At 42.9% G+C, this 14,616-nt stretch overlaps 2 protein-coding genes across 3 annotated transcripts; both read right to left on the minus strand.

Annotated features, from left to right (window-relative positions):
• Positions 1-3,919: 3,919 nt before the first annotated feature.
• LOC4345008 (uncharacterized) lies at positions 3,920-13,582 on the minus strand. 2 transcript variants are annotated; one of them, XM_015793571.3, is made up of 13 exons: positions 13,555-13,582; positions 13,335-13,465; positions 6,701-6,844; positions 6,338-6,611; positions 6,132-6,233; positions 5,847-5,981; positions 5,673-5,754; positions 5,469-5,589; positions 5,225-5,379; positions 4,650-5,139; positions 4,483-4,565; positions 4,326-4,400; positions 3,920-4,238 (listed from the first exon to the last, which is right to left on the minus strand). In XM_015793571.3, exons 3-10 carry the CDS (start codon positions 6,842-6,844, stop codon positions 5,067-5,069), a joined length of 1,086 nt encoding a protein of 361 aa, XP_015649057.1. In that variant the 5' UTR covers positions 13,335-13,465; positions 13,555-13,582; the 3' UTR covers positions 3,920-4,238; positions 4,326-4,400; positions 4,483-4,565; positions 4,650-5,066. The 2 variants fall into 2 exon arrangements, with proteins under 2 accessions (XP_015649057.1, XP_015649056.1); XM_015793570.3 differs by having other exon boundaries at positions 4,326-4,403.
• LOC136351237 (uncharacterized) lies at positions 7,020-12,878 on the minus strand. Its single transcript, XM_066303700.1, has 9 exons — positions 12,497-12,878; positions 11,911-12,093; positions 11,723-11,836; positions 10,104-11,213; positions 9,878-10,031; positions 8,880-9,066; positions 8,582-8,774; positions 7,125-8,230; positions 7,020-7,034 (listed from the first exon to the last, which is right to left on the minus strand). Exons 1-9 carry the CDS (start codon positions 12,876-12,878, stop codon positions 7,020-7,022), a joined length of 3,444 nt encoding a protein of 1,147 aa, XP_066159797.1.
• Positions 13,583-14,616: the final 1,034 nt, after the last annotated feature.

A 14,616-nucleotide genomic window follows, 5' to 3' on the forward strand; every position in this document is an offset into this window, starting at 1 on the left:
AACCAGAAGCTAAAAATGCAAAGTTCCACGTATGAAGTTTTGTATCATATTTTACACGAGAAAACTGGTTTCATAACAGAAATCCTTTCCTTGCAAAGATTCTCAGGTGATGAACTTAAAAAAATGGACTAATTCCACATGGTAATTTTTTGTATATATATACTACTCTTCAAATTATATTCGTACACTCATTTTTAGAAAGTTTAAAGGAAGAATGCCAACTGTTTTTTCTTCTTTTGGAGCATCCTTCACTCATTGTTTCCGTTCACTCATTATTGCTCCCTTAGAAGCAAAGAATGATGTTCTAGCATTTCAAAATCCCACACATTTCAAAGTCCTAGATGATATTAACAAGTTTAACACCAAGATATACTCCCTCCGTTTCATAATGTAAGACTTTTTAGCATTGCTCATATTCATATAGATGTTAATGAATCTAGACACACATATATATATATCTAGATTCATTAACATCTATATGAATATGGATAATGCTAGAAAGATTTACATTATGAAACGGAGGAAGTAGTTAACAATTTTTCAGTTTTGTATTAGCAATGCCTCAAAAAGGAATGAGATAATGTCCTACAATTACTAACCAGTGAAGTGTATTTACACCCATCAACTTGTGCTTAGATGGAGTTTTTCACTTTAGTCTTTTCATAAATCAAGGGAATTGAATTGCGTAACTCAGAATCACTGACCTCCAATTTTAACAAAGTTTATTAAAAAGAAAAATTAAAAATAATCCTCCTTCCTCCTTTGGGCCAAGTCTGGCCCAAAGTCTTCCTCTCTCTTCCTCGGCTCGCAGCCGAAGTCCTTCCTTTCTCCCTCCCTTTCTCTTCTCTCTCGGGCCTCCCCCTCCTCCCGGCCCACCTGGTCCATGCCACTCGGCCGCCTAGCCCAAGCTGAGCCGCCCAGCACCTGGCGCCCCTCCCCCTCACCTAGGGATGGCAGTCGGGCACGACAGGCACTACCCATGCCCGTGCCCGCGAGGTAATTCATGCCCGCGGGCATACCCATTACTACATGACAGGTAAGGAACACTACCCATGGGCATGCCCGTTTACCCGTTACAGACTCACAGTTCAGCACTTCAACCATAAATCTCCACAAGCAGAGACATTATCACAGTTTAAGAAAGGGTATAGTTCCACCAAGTTTAACCATACAAGTATTACAAGTTCATCAATACTAGATGGTGGCATTATACTAATTTGACTGAGGGACCACATATCAGTTGGTTTTTGCGGGTAAACGGGCGAAGCGGGCATGGGTAGTGACTACCCATGCCCGTGCGCCCGTTGATTATAGGTTTTGACCCCACAAAAAACCCATGGATACTAAATGGAGAACATACCCAACTCTATTAGGGTATTTACCCACGGGTAAACGGACAAACGGATTAAATTACCATCCCTACCCTCACCCGTCGCATGCGCAACACACGTGCGCCCGCACGCGCTGACCACGCCTCCCGTGGGTCCCATTGGTTAGACCCCGTCCCCTTCCTCCCGCCGACCTCCTCTTCTCTCTCCAGTGAAACCCTATGTGCCGCCGGCCCCTAATTCTGCTCCCCCATGCGAGTTCTAGCCAAATTAATTGCAAAAATGGAATCCCCATCCCCTTCTCATTATTTACCCTAATTTTCCCCCTCTAATCCCGTCCCCAATCGCCAGGATTTGAAGTTCATTCAAATTAATGTCGCCATTGATGCCGCCGGCCACATCCTCCGGCATCGTTCTCGGTCCCTCCCATGGTCGGCACTCCCTCCTTGGCCTATAAAACAGGGTCCCCTCCCTCCCCTTGCTCCGTTTTGCCCTCTCCCGAGTCCCTACCCACCTCCCCGCAGTGCTGGCGGTTGGATCGGGAACCAGAGTCCGCCACGCGGAGTCCTCCCTGTGCCGACAGCGGTTCGACGGAGGCGGAGCGCCGCGCGGAGCAGGCACCTTCCGGCGACAGCAACGGCGGATGACCTCCCAGCACCAGCAGATGAGACGAGCGGCAACGGCAAGGATTGCAGGATTGTTGATGAACTCGTACTTTTATACTACTCCCTCCGTTTCACAATGTAAGATTTTTTAGCATTACCCACATATATATATATATATATATATATATATATATATATATATATATATATATATATATATATATATATATATATATATATATATATATATATATATGTTAATGAATCTAAACACATATATATATCCAGATTCATTAACATTTAAATGAACTAGGCACTCTGGCGCGCTTTGCGGCGCCCCTTCGGAAGTTAGTGTGGTAATATTTAGGAAAAAAGAAATCAATGTGATATAGCGAGTACATGAGTATTGTGGGATTAAAAGCAACACATGACAGCATTGTATTAGATCAAGTAAACAACTAAGCAACACAACTTGATTCGACGACTATAGATAATGGTTTCTAGGTATTGCAAGGTAAAAAGGTAGGAGATAAGATTATTTCAACATCACGATTAGCATTGCAATTAGCGGAATCTATTGTTCTTTCTAAGCTCTTGAGGTAGACGGCGTCGTGGTGCAGATGTGGATGCTGCTTCGGAAGGCCCTTGATTTGAGTCCGCTACTCTTGGTGTCCACTGAAAATTCATGATGATAGGAACCCGGCCTGGAGTTTGTTTCCTCATAGTGTCTCAGCATCTCTCCATCTGTATCACTGCCACTACCATCATCAGAGTAGTCAAATAGCTTTTCAATATGCACTAAGACAGTAGCAGTTGCAGCCTCACGGTCCCAATCAACCTTGCTTGTATGTTGAGGACCTTTTGTTTCAATGTTCCAGTCCATAATCTTTGGTATCAGATTAACATCTGTTGTCCAAGCTGCAAGCCTAAAAATTGAGACATCTTGTATATGATACTGCTCATAGATTTCTTCTACCATACAACTATTGTCCAATAGTTCAGGTGTTGCCTCATCATTCCATGTTTCTGGGGGTATACCTTCCAGAGCAATGATAACTCTTTGTCTCAATGGGTTCTTTACACTGTGCATGTTAGGCTTGAAAGGATCAAACGCTAATCGAGTTGTCTGAAACGTGTAAGTTTTTTGTTCGATTAATCTTTCGGCTGCTTGTTCCTGCTCATCTTTATCCATGAACAAAGCTAGATACATCCTATGTTTGAATGGAAGAAGTGCTATGTCGCCTGGTTCTAACTTGGATATTGTAGACACCATAGCTACCACTTTAGTCTTTGTGGGTGTGCCAGCTCCTAGGACAGTGACAACAACTGCATTGTGATAAATGATATCTGCAAGTAGCTGAGATAGTGGTTTTAATTTGCTAAACTTGGTGCCTCTAAGTGGTCTGTTGGTTCCATATGACATCGCTAAATCTACATGAAAGTATCTTACATAAGTAGCAGGTTTATGCATGAAGGAGACAAACACTGAAGTAGACAGGAGAAAGAAATGTAGATTGAATGGTTGAGCTTGTTACCTTTTGTTGAAGACACTGAGCAAGGAGAAATCGCTGAAGCAGCAACGCGGGATAGAGGAAAGCTAGTGTGACATTGCTCAAAGGGACTCAGCGTTCTATATAGAGGATGCTTTCTACATTGAATTTGGGTTGGTGTGGTGTCTTGTCAAGTCCTGGTCAAGAAGCTGCAACGGTTAAAGTTTATGCTGGATATGTTTGAATGTAGCTATGTTATCTGGTTATGTCTGTATAGCGTTGGTTGAAACGGGTGAATTCCAGAGGAATCGTTAATTGTCGGCCTCTGCTTTGTTCATTAAGCTGATGGAAATGTGTGAGCGGTAAACGCAGTGCTCGCTATGAGTATGTGATATCTTTAAGCAGTAACTATGATTGACGAACGTTGGCTATTAGATTGTGAAACAAAAACATCCAGCTGTATGTTCGATGCACTGAGCAGACTAATAAACAGAGATTAAGGAAGGTGTTTGAATCCATTAGCTAACTTAAACCATTCCACATAGCATTCACTATTATCAAGGTATAGCCATGATAACCATGAATACTGCTAGCAATGGCAGATGTTGTTTGCAGCGTTACAAATTAAGTTTCAGATCACATGAATAGAAATGGCATTTTCGTGCGATATATGAAATGATCGCATCAAATGCAGGTTTGCAAAAGGCAGTTTGCAGGCTCGGCGACAGACATGATAAGTATGAGCTATCAAACAAAAGGCTCTTCTGATCTGCAACTGTGTAGAAGGAGTGAGCATCTACTCATTCTTGTCTGGGCTGCAGTATCGAACAGAGATTGTGTAAGTAAGATATAACAAACAATGCTACTCGAATCTGTGATCGTGTGAAGGGGAAGAGGAATACCATTTTTCACCCTTTTGCTCATCATCTTCCTTGAAAAGTTTTTTGACCGTAGCACTTCCTGGAGAAGACCGTGCCCTGCTGCAATCTATCTGTTGGCATACCACTGACAAAACAAAAGTATGTGGCATATAAATGAAAGGTGATATCTAAATCTAACCTCTTCCTTGGTGCCTTGGAAGCGCTATGCTTTGTGGCTGGGCTAGGACATTTCAGCGTGGCAAGTGTCGCATTGTCATCATCCTAGATGCATTATTATTGTTGGTTGGTGATAATGTAGTTTTTCTTAGATAATAAACCAACTGGCATAGTTAGAGAGAGACGTACCTCATCCTCTGATCGCACAGGAATCCCAGTTGGTGTCTTTGATGAGCATTCCTGATCTACTGCTTTGCCTTGCATAGGTGTCACAGGAGGGCTATTGAAGCCAAGAGAAGTTGTAGCAGTCAAGCTTTGCTGGGCAATAGACATTCCTTCAGAAGCACTTGGTGACATAGTCAAGAGAGGGACTGAAGACACCGCCTGAGATGATGATGGTGACTGAAGCAGTAGGGGAGGTTGTGAACCATTTCCAATAATGTTGTTAACTTGGAAGGAAATGCTCCCAATTGATATAGTTGTATCAGTCATACTAACATTCCAGGTGAACTGTTTTTCTAGCAAATCAGTGATCTGTTTAGGAATATATGCTTCATCGGCCGGGTGCTGATCCAGTAAATTCTCTACTGATTTGCCTATTATCCTCTATGCCATACGACCAAACAGAACAAACTTTGTATCAGCTGTGTCATCTCCAGCTATAAGACCAAGCTTGAACCTGTTTATAATAAGCAGAACAATCATCATTTTGCAAACATGAAAACAGGAGCGAAAGCCTAGCAAAGCTATAAGATGAAGGAAACCTTGGTGATGCTGGCACAGTTGCTGGGCAATCTCCACCTCCACAGCGATATGTTTTTCCATATGGCCTTGCAGTCCTCCTGCATCTGTCACATGCTACGTACCACCAAGACCCATATATTTTCTTTATGGTGACTGTGACGACAAACTCGAGTTTCTACAGTTTAGATACCATGAGCATTGGAAATAAAGACAAATGGTTTCATCTAATGAGCACATTATTTAATGTTGGTTTGTTCATTTTACCTTATGCACGAATGGGTTTAGGTCCTTGATCTCGATGATTGATTTTATCTCAGCAGCAGATCGCACGGCATCAGCCCAGGGTAAGTCAAGCCACCTAACTGGTTCCTTTTGAGTTGCCAGGCTGCAATTTGAGTCTGTTGTTAGCGCTGAGCTAGGCAGATTGCAAATAATAGAATACTAAAAATATTTTTTTATGGATCCTACCTATCTCTTAAGCTTCGGACTTCATCGCATTTAATATTGATGTACCACTTGCAAGCAGAATTTCCTGAGAGGTAGATTTCCCCTGCAAAAAAGTATGTTTGCATGGCGCTATAGGATGAGCATGTAGCAAGATGCACAAGAACTTCCTAAGAAAAATCATCAGGACATGCTTACTTTTGAATCCTTTCACCAACGTGCCGACAAATATCACAATTTGTTGTTCTGACTGACCCCTAGAGAAGACCGACCACTTCTGCAGGAAACTCAGTAGCGCGGTCTCCCCAAAGCGAAACACGAATAGTGGCATTGCTAATGAAGTAAAGTGATATTACATGTTTAAAATATTTTGTGGTTAATGGGGGTTAAAAAATGGTTGTGGAAATTTCTGTGTGCATGTCACATTAGGCAAACAAATGTAAGAAAAAAAATAGTCAAATGAAAAGCATAAGGATGTCTAACTTTGCATGCGGATGAACACATTGCGCTTTAGGCTGTCGCCATCCCTTGTACGTGATCGAACAAAAGTAATAGATGAAACCTCAATGATGACTCCGATAGTATCTATATCAGGAAAAAATTTGAGTTTTGAGTTGTCTGTGATAAAAAATGATTAGCAATAACCAATGAAATGTAACCATGTGTAAAATTGGCATAATTTATTTTACCGGTGAATGAATCTTTGCTGTCAAGAAGCGCACTGAGCTGGTTGAAAGATTTCAGGGAGTAGGTGTAGAATGGAAAGCTGGTGGGTGCATTCACATACTCCTCAACAACAGTCCATCTTGTGAATGCAATAGCAAGAGAGTTGCTCACTGGCTTGTAGGATCTGCTACAATTCCTCACAATATAGTGTGTCAGGTAGTAAATCTTTCCTTCCGACAACAGGGGCTTAAAGAGTTTATCATCTAGTGGGAATATCTGAGCTGCAATGCTGCCTTCCTGTAATTAATATCCATACTAATTCAGTGCCGGTTTAGTAAGATATATTTTACTGTATAGAAGTGTGTGTATAGCAGTAATTATCTTACCGTCTCATCAACCAATACAAGTGCTACATGAAGAAGAGAAGTATCATCCTTAGGGTCATTGAAGTTCCACATACGCGAAAGACGCACACAAATGCGCGGATTGCCAAGACCAGGCTCAAGCTTAGAGATAATGCAATGATCCATCTGTAAGTGAGGAAACACAAAAAAAAATTGTCAGCTCAACCTATGATACATTGATAGCGTAGGACACTTAAAAGCACGACATAGGTGGCAACCAGTTGTATTAATAAGAGCTATTGTGCAAAATTAAACTCCATGGTAACCTATATGTGCAAACATCTCTGTAACTATTCCCCTTTCATGTTTGTTGTTCCTGCGTTTGACACAGATAAATGAATGTATAAGAAGCGTGTCCAGATAAGAGGGATAAACCACTTAAACATCCTATAAAGCACACTGTCACCTCTATTGCCTGAAGTATCTCATGATACACCACATTCCTAGTTTCCGAGGAACAATTACCATCATCATCCTCAATTAGAATTTTGAGCCCTTTGCGTGAAGTGGCTCTTGACACAGCAACATATAACTGGCCATGTGTGAATACAGGTTTCTTCAGGTAAACCCCAACGTGCGACAAAGTTTGGCCCTGGCTCTTGTTTATTGTCATTGCATAGCAAACACGTATGGGGAACTGTCTTCTTTGCAAGATAAATGGCCACTTTGAGCTAGTAGTGTTAAGTGCTATCCTTGGTATGAAAACCGTTTCACCAATCTTAGATCCAGTCAATACAGTGCACTGAAGAACCCACTGTCCTAACACATCAACTAATAACCTAGTGCCGTTGCAAAGTCCCATTGATTGATTAAGATTTCTCAGTAGCATAACGGTGACACCCTTTTTAAGCACAAGCCTATGGTTTGGAAAGTTGTTCACATTTATAGAGTTGAGAAATTCAGTAGGATAAAGCAAATCGTAATCCTGTATGTGCTCACATGATTTACAGATTGTGTCACAGCTAAAGTACTCCTTTTCTTTTCCTGGTATCATGTTAACAACATAGCTATTAATGTCGTCGACAGTAGCATTGTTAGGACACACAATGGCACGACATGAAAGGTATTCAGGATTCCTGTGGTTATTCAATAGATCAGGAAAGACTTCATTAATTAATGCAGGTATTTTCTCACCATCTGTCTTTATCAGCAAGTCATCAGGAATCTGAACCCATGATGGCTCAGATTCGTTGTTTTTCACTGTCGTTGGAACTGTTCCATTGCTTATATCTAGCACCCATTTGGCAAACCTATCAAGTTCGTCCTTATCTATTTGCATAAGGTCGTTTCGAAGCAACCGCATGTTTGTTTTTAGACTGAGAAGAGTAATATGGGGCCAAAGTATTGAGTTTGTTATCGAAGCATCAATTATTGTTGTTTTTGAACCTTTTTGTATAACTGGTAAGATCTGGCGGAAATCTCCACCAAGAACTACCACTTTTCCACCAAATGGTCTAATAGCATTTGCAGGTTCCTCCTCAGAAAGTAGGTAACGCAATGTCCTATCTAACGCTTCGAAGCAACGTCTATGTGTCATTGGCGCTTCGTCCCATATAATCAATGATGTCTTTTGAATTACGTCAGCAAGCATGGTGCCTCTTCGAATGCTACATATGCTGGTTTCACTGATTTCAATTGGTATCTTAAACCTCGAGTGTGCTGTTCGTCCTCGTGGGAGCAACAAAGAAGCCACTCCTGATGATGCCACCGCCAAAACGATTTTTTTTCGGATTGTATTTTAGATATTATAGTGTTTCATAGAAATGTCTTGCCCGTACCACCATGGCCATAAACGAAAGAAAAACCTAGGACGGCCATCGTTGACACAATCCACTATAGTATCAAATACTTTTCTTTGCTCACTGTTCAGTTTTGGGATCAATGCATTTGCATGGGAGGCTAAAGCATCACAGTCAACATTCAGTTCTTCATCAAGGATTCTATTGCCAACTACATGGTCTGGGACGTTGTTTGTTTGTGGAAGATCGTAGTCAGCTATGGAACCACCACTCTTTGCAAACACATCAGCAAGGTTCTTAAGAAGCAGTGCTAATAACTAGTCATGTGGCACCACATATGAAGGGTTCGAAAGAGCATTTTGTAATCTATGTTGGATGTCGTCTGTAAAGAAAACCCATTATTTGTTAAACAGTTCACGCACATTGGTTACTGAACAAAACATAACAATAGTGACAAAAAGCTGCCTATGCTGGTATGAATTTGCACTCAAAATAGCCTCGTCAAAAAGCAAATGCCATTCATTATCACTGTCAAGGAGCCCTCTAGCTTCGCACACTTCTTTAAATGTAGAATATGTCACACCATTGAAAGTTCGGACATCAGCATAGCTACATGCACCTTTGACTATCATAAGAAGCATTCGCAAATAGTATAGCTCCCCGGCAGTCGGGCTTACATAGTATATCCTACCAATTTTTTCGCTTGGAGTTCTAGGGCGCCAATGTTGTGCACTACTATCCCATGTCCATTCCTTTGGAAAGTCACAGTAAGTCAAATTATGTGCAGAGGTGTGTTTTTTTGTTAGCCTCAAACCATTCTATGAGCATAGTTTTCTTTGTAGCAGGACTATTCACCAATGCAGAAAGATCTGTTCCTTTTTTATATCTAACAAAGTTCATGTTTGGTAAGTGCACCGTGAGTCGTTCAACGGAGGGAAGTCTGTAGTGGATGTCAAATTCATAGGCACGCCAGAAAGCTTCACATGTAGATAGGAATCTAGCATCTATGTATTCTTGTATTTCGTTCCTAGGAGCATTATTTTCACTATTTGATCTGTTCATTGTTTGGGTTGATGTCTCAAAATAGCATTTTGTGCGATCAGAGCCTTTCGTCACATACTTGAAAAGGTACTTTATCATGTTTGATTTGTTGCACCATTCTACATTTATATGAGCTTGATATTTTTTGAGTAGTTTCATATTGTAGGGAACAACGTTTCTATTATCTAGTTTTTTACCATTCTTAATTACATAGCGACCATCGTCTCGTCTCTTGTACACAGTGAACCCAAACTCATCAAGTATTGTTTCAGCTTGGAATGTTTTAGGGAAATGTTTAGAGCACGAACCTTTTTTCATACATGGGCAAGTTTTATTGTCTACACCGCACGGGCCATGTATCATGAACTCCTCGACTAACGCATAACCCAAAGGATCAGCAAATACATCAGGTAATTCTGCTGAGATGAAGCCGTCCACAACCGCTGCACTAAAATCAGCATTTTGAGCTGCTAACCACACAATGCAATGGATATGAGGAAGCCCACGTTTTTGGAACTCCACAGTGTAAAGAACTGCACATTCGAAACCTAGATGTAAGGACTTGTGTGAGCGTGCTTGCTTAGGTCAACAGAAAAGCAACATACCTGCAAGGACAGGACCAAACGTGTTGCCCTCTCTGATATCAGCTATAAACTCGTTAACTTTCATATTAAAAACTCGCACTATCATATCAGACCTATCACTTGGCACTTGGCCAGGTTCATAAATAAGGGCATCATAAATTTCTTGCCACTTCGAATTGCACGTGAATGTCACAAATAGGTCAGGTGCACCTAATACATGGCAAATCGCCATCGCATCTTGATAGTTCTGCACCATATATCTTTTGCCACCAGTGAAGCTCGTTGGAAGAACATACTTTTGTCCAACAGAATCTCCAGTGGAAAGACCATGGTCAATTGCAACATCAATGCCTTGCACACACTCAGTACGTAGGTCTGGTTGGTGATCAGCTATAAACTGTAGCCTCGATGATTCAACAGTGGAGTAAGCATCTACAACTAAGGAGTCGCTTAGCCTTCCACAACATGTGTATGGATTGGGTTTGTTAAGTCTGTAGTGCATCCTATACCTGTAGTATTCTAGCATCGTCACGTAACATCGTGCAGTAGGTAGCAAGCTAGGGAAATCAGTATACTTGATGCCAAGGTGGTAGCCCCTTTCTCCATATGGGAAAAGCAATGGATATTGCAGCGCCATATATGAGGGATGTAGAGCTGAGACCTGACGCAATCGATTGTCAGTAGATTTCACTAATACATCATAGGTATATGTTTTTTTTGAGCAATCCCCAACAACAATCGCAGCTATCTCACCACTTGAAGGCAGATTGTACTGCACTTCATCCTTCACATTACAGCCCATGAGCCTAAGAGTGATCTCCTCATCACCATATCCATCTAATCTCTCTTTTGCATATCGAAAAGCTTTGACCAGCTCGTTATTATCATCAAGCATTGCACCTAGGTTATCTACAATGTCTTTGTCAGGACCACTATCATCTGATCGTTCTCTCTCAAACATATTAAGCCTATTCTTTGTTTCATTATCAGTGTCGTATATATATAGCTGCGCAAATTTCAGTGGAGCCCCACGGCGAGGAAGCAAGCTTCCTATACGGTGGTGGACAACCCCATTTATCTTGAAAACACAAGGCGCTGAACCTGTATTTATTGATTTGTCGACATCAGCTCCTAGGGATGTAAATGAAAAGAGAGTATTGTATGAGCGGATTTGTCTAAGAAATCGCTTAGACCTAGCATCACCATCATATCGGAGCAACTTAGCTAAGAACGGAGGAGGAATTCTCAGTTCGGGAAGTTCAATCTTGCCTCCCTTGCAACAAAGATTGTAAACAATCTTACGTTTCGATAACGTGGAGCTCTTTTTGACCCTCTCTTGGTACCAAAAGACAACACCACAGTATGGACACTCGTGAGAAGGGCCACCATAGTATGAACGGTCAGGGTGCAGTGCTGCAGCAAATAGTGAGTCATGCACTGGCAGAACGGGACGTAAAACGTGACAAAAATAAGAAAACAAACAAACTGTAACCTTTTAGGGATTCAATATAATCCTTAGGGAGTGGCAGGATGTCTTCATATGAACCGCGTGGACCTATATGTCCAATAGATGGTAAGACTCTATAACCAGGCTAACACTTGAAAGCAGACATGAGAAACCTGTTATTCCAATAACATACCGTTAAGTACGCCACGAACAAAAGAAGGATTTTCGCCGGCCGTTCTCTTGACACGGCGTCTCTCCCTATTAACAGAGGCCACCTTAGATGGCACATCGAGCAACGTCCTTTTTCCTGAAGCATGTAGACGTAAACATCGTAGCAACTGGATCGCATGTTTGTCTATGCAAAATTAGATGGGCACTTACTGCTCACGATAGGAACATTAGGCTGAGGTGCTATAGCTGGTGTGGGCTGTTCAACCCCAATAACACTCTCTGTACCACTTGCTAGTGGCTCTTCGGTAGTTTGAGCAGCAGAAGGCTGCTCAGTAACACCCAAGACAGGTGTTTTGAGGTAGCCTCTAACAACCGCTGGGAAAACGATGTCAGCTGGAATGGGATGACCCAAAAAGATGGTCAATTTTAATAACAAAGACGCTAACCTTGACCTATCGCGAAATGGCGGCGTTCTCGGCTCTCTTGAGCCCTCTGTACCCGGCGCGCAGATTGGGGTGACACAAAACGGGATGACATCTAACCACACATATATAGAGCAATATGATATTGCACGCGTGTGTTGCAAACATATGTCAGTACATAGTTCTGAAAATGCTAATAGAGAATCGCATTACTGGAAGTAGAATAAATGAGATACAGTAACCCGACAAATAATTTAACAGCAACACAAACAATCCTATTACACAAGGGCAATGCAAAGGGCAACCCGGAACAAACACCAAATCTCAGAAAACGATAGTAGCCGAAAACAACCTAAAAACCACCTACATCCAACCAAAATGATTAAGGTTGTGCTCTTCTGCCACAAAAGCAAACCACACTGAGCAGAACTCTCTAAAGAGCGACTCAAACCTAAAACAGTGGAGGTCATGTGGTGCTCTCATATGAGCTAAACAGGTTGAAGCAGCTATCGCCAAATCAATCGCAGACGCGGCTATCTCTCTGTAAGACACCATATATCTGAAATTGTAGTCATGAACAACAAATCCATAAATGGACTGAAGGAACCTGACAGCCTCCCTAGCAGCAGGTTCGTGTGCTGTCTCGTACGGCTCGAATGCAACACACCAAAAGAAGCGACACCCTCTCTGGCCTGAATGTTCCCCGCTCACAAGCACAAGCTCCACTCCAGCAAGAAGAACACCATCACTCCCCATTTCCCACAGGTATGAAACCAACGGCAGCTGGCAATGGCTAGCCACAGCGTTCAACAGCGACACAGAGGACACACCGATGGAAGACACACCGAGGGATGGCATACTGTCAGGAGGCTGCAGCGCGAAGCGTATTAGCGTGAGAGGAGAAAGACTACAACTGACAAGAGCTAAAGAAGGAGGCGGACCAAACATGTAAAGAGTAAATGTACAGCAACCGGTCAACACGGTCAACCAGCTCAACTGCCAATGTCTACATGGGGCCTATCTTTTTTAGTCTGCCTGTTTCTTAAAATAAAGGAGAGCCGATTTTTTATGGGCACTGTAGAGGATTGCCATGCGCACAAACGGCGAAGCGGAAGAACAACATCAGCAAAGAAAGAAAGAGGCAAGGCCATTTCAAGCCACAGCATGAGAAAGAACATGCAAAGCAGAACAGAAAGCAAAACCAGGCATTACCTCAGAAGACACCGAAGCAGCAGTAAGCAAGAACAGAGCGAGCGGACAAAGCGAACTGCCCCCCGAGTGGCAACTCCAGGGACCAGCTCACGCACGGTGCCACCCCTGACCGTCTACTCCAGCGATCAGCTCTGTCGTTCGATCACGAAGAAAATGTGTTAACCGGGAAGCAGCGGCCGCAAAACAATGAAGAGAGAGAACAGAAAGAAGATCAGATTACCAGGCTAATTTCTCCATTGGCAAACAGCAAGAGCTCAAAGTAAACGTGAGAGGAGGATAAGATGGTATCGCCCGGCTTGCTTGACGCAGTAGAGAAAGCAGCCTTTCCTCGGGACGGGGCGAAGAGAGCATGGGGCGCCGTGTGTTCTGATGCAAGCCAGCCGAGCGGCATGACATGAGGAACAGGAAGGTGGCCCACCAGTCAGCGGCCAGCATTGCCACGACGGTACAAAACAGGCCAACCAGAGCGCGAAACGTCGACGACTCTACCGCGGGCTGGGAAACGTAGGCGAGACAGGCAGCGATACAATACATTCAATATGGGCGACAATCTGGGCCCCACCAACGCACGTCTCACAACGCCGCTCCTCCTCTAAACCGCTCGGCACATCTCACAGGGCGACACATCGGCCGTTCGATGTCCTCTGCCTATTTCGGCCAGCAATCCACAGCGAGGCCCAACGAAATAAAGCCACAACAGGCCAGCAAAGCAATCCACACTTAGGGCCCAGGAAAGGAGCTATTGGCGGACCGCACAGACAGCCCACGACCCGAACAACACACCAGGCAGGGGCGGGAGGAGGAGAGCAATAGAGGGTCGACGTGGATATACAGCGGAGCGAGCACGTCGCCTAGAAATCCCTCGAGGCGCCCGCGGGGGGCTATGGGGCGAGCACATCGCCCTCTCCTTTAATTTATCCAATGTGGACAATGCTAGAAAGTCTTAGACTGTGAAACGGAAGAAGTAGTATTTTAGCTCTTCAGAACAAGAAGGATATAAATAAATCAAGTGATGTATGTGAGGATCAATAAAAGGAAAGATATATCTGATTGATATCAAACATGCTTCCAACTTTTAGTATATGTAGTTTTTGCAAAACAGATAAACATTCAATATAATTTTTCATTCCAACTTCTCCGAGTGAATATAAATCCATCATCAAGAAAAAAATCCATAAAAGATCGAACATTGAAAAAAAAAATAGTCTCACTCGCCTCCTGGCTTTGGCACCATCCTCATTGCTCAGCTTCATGGTAACCCCCACCAAGCTCATGTCGTTGC

The sequence above is a fragment of the Oryza sativa genome, chromosome 8 (assembly GCF_034140825.1).
Source record: "Oryza sativa Japonica Group chromosome 8, ASM3414082v1".
Taxonomy (NCBI): Eukaryota; Viridiplantae; Streptophyta; class Magnoliopsida; order Poales; family Poaceae; genus Oryza; species Oryza sativa.

What these genes read in the sequence shown, in the direction of transcription:
- LOC4345008 (XM_015793571.3), bottom strand. Translation starts at nt 6,844, where the DNA reads ATGGATCATTGCATTATCTCTAAGCTTGAGCCTGGTCTTGGCAATCCG. An exon ending in GTTGGTGAAAGGATTCAAAA is followed by an intron (nt 5,755 to 5,846) that starts GTAAGCATGTCC and finishes ACTTTTTTGCAG; the next exon opens with GGGAAATCTACCTCTCAGGA. An exon ending in GTCCGAAGCTTAAGAGATAG is followed by an intron (nt 5,590 to 5,672) that starts GTAGGATCCATA and finishes CTCAAATTGCAG; the next exon opens with CCTGGCAACTCAAAAGGAAC.
- LOC136351237 (XM_066303700.1), bottom strand. Translation starts at nt 12,878, where the DNA reads ATGGGGAGTGATGGTGTTCTTCTTGCTGGAGTGGAGCTTGTGCTTGTG. An exon ending in GCACAACCTTAATCATTTTG is followed by an intron (nt 12,094 to 12,496) that starts GTTGGATGTAGG and finishes ATCCCATTCCAG; the next exon opens with CTGACATCGTTTTCCCAGCG. An exon ending in TGTTCGTGGCGTACTTAACG is followed by an intron (nt 11,214 to 11,722) that starts GTATGTTATTGG and finishes TTACATCCCTAG; the next exon opens with GAGCTGATGTCGACAAATCA.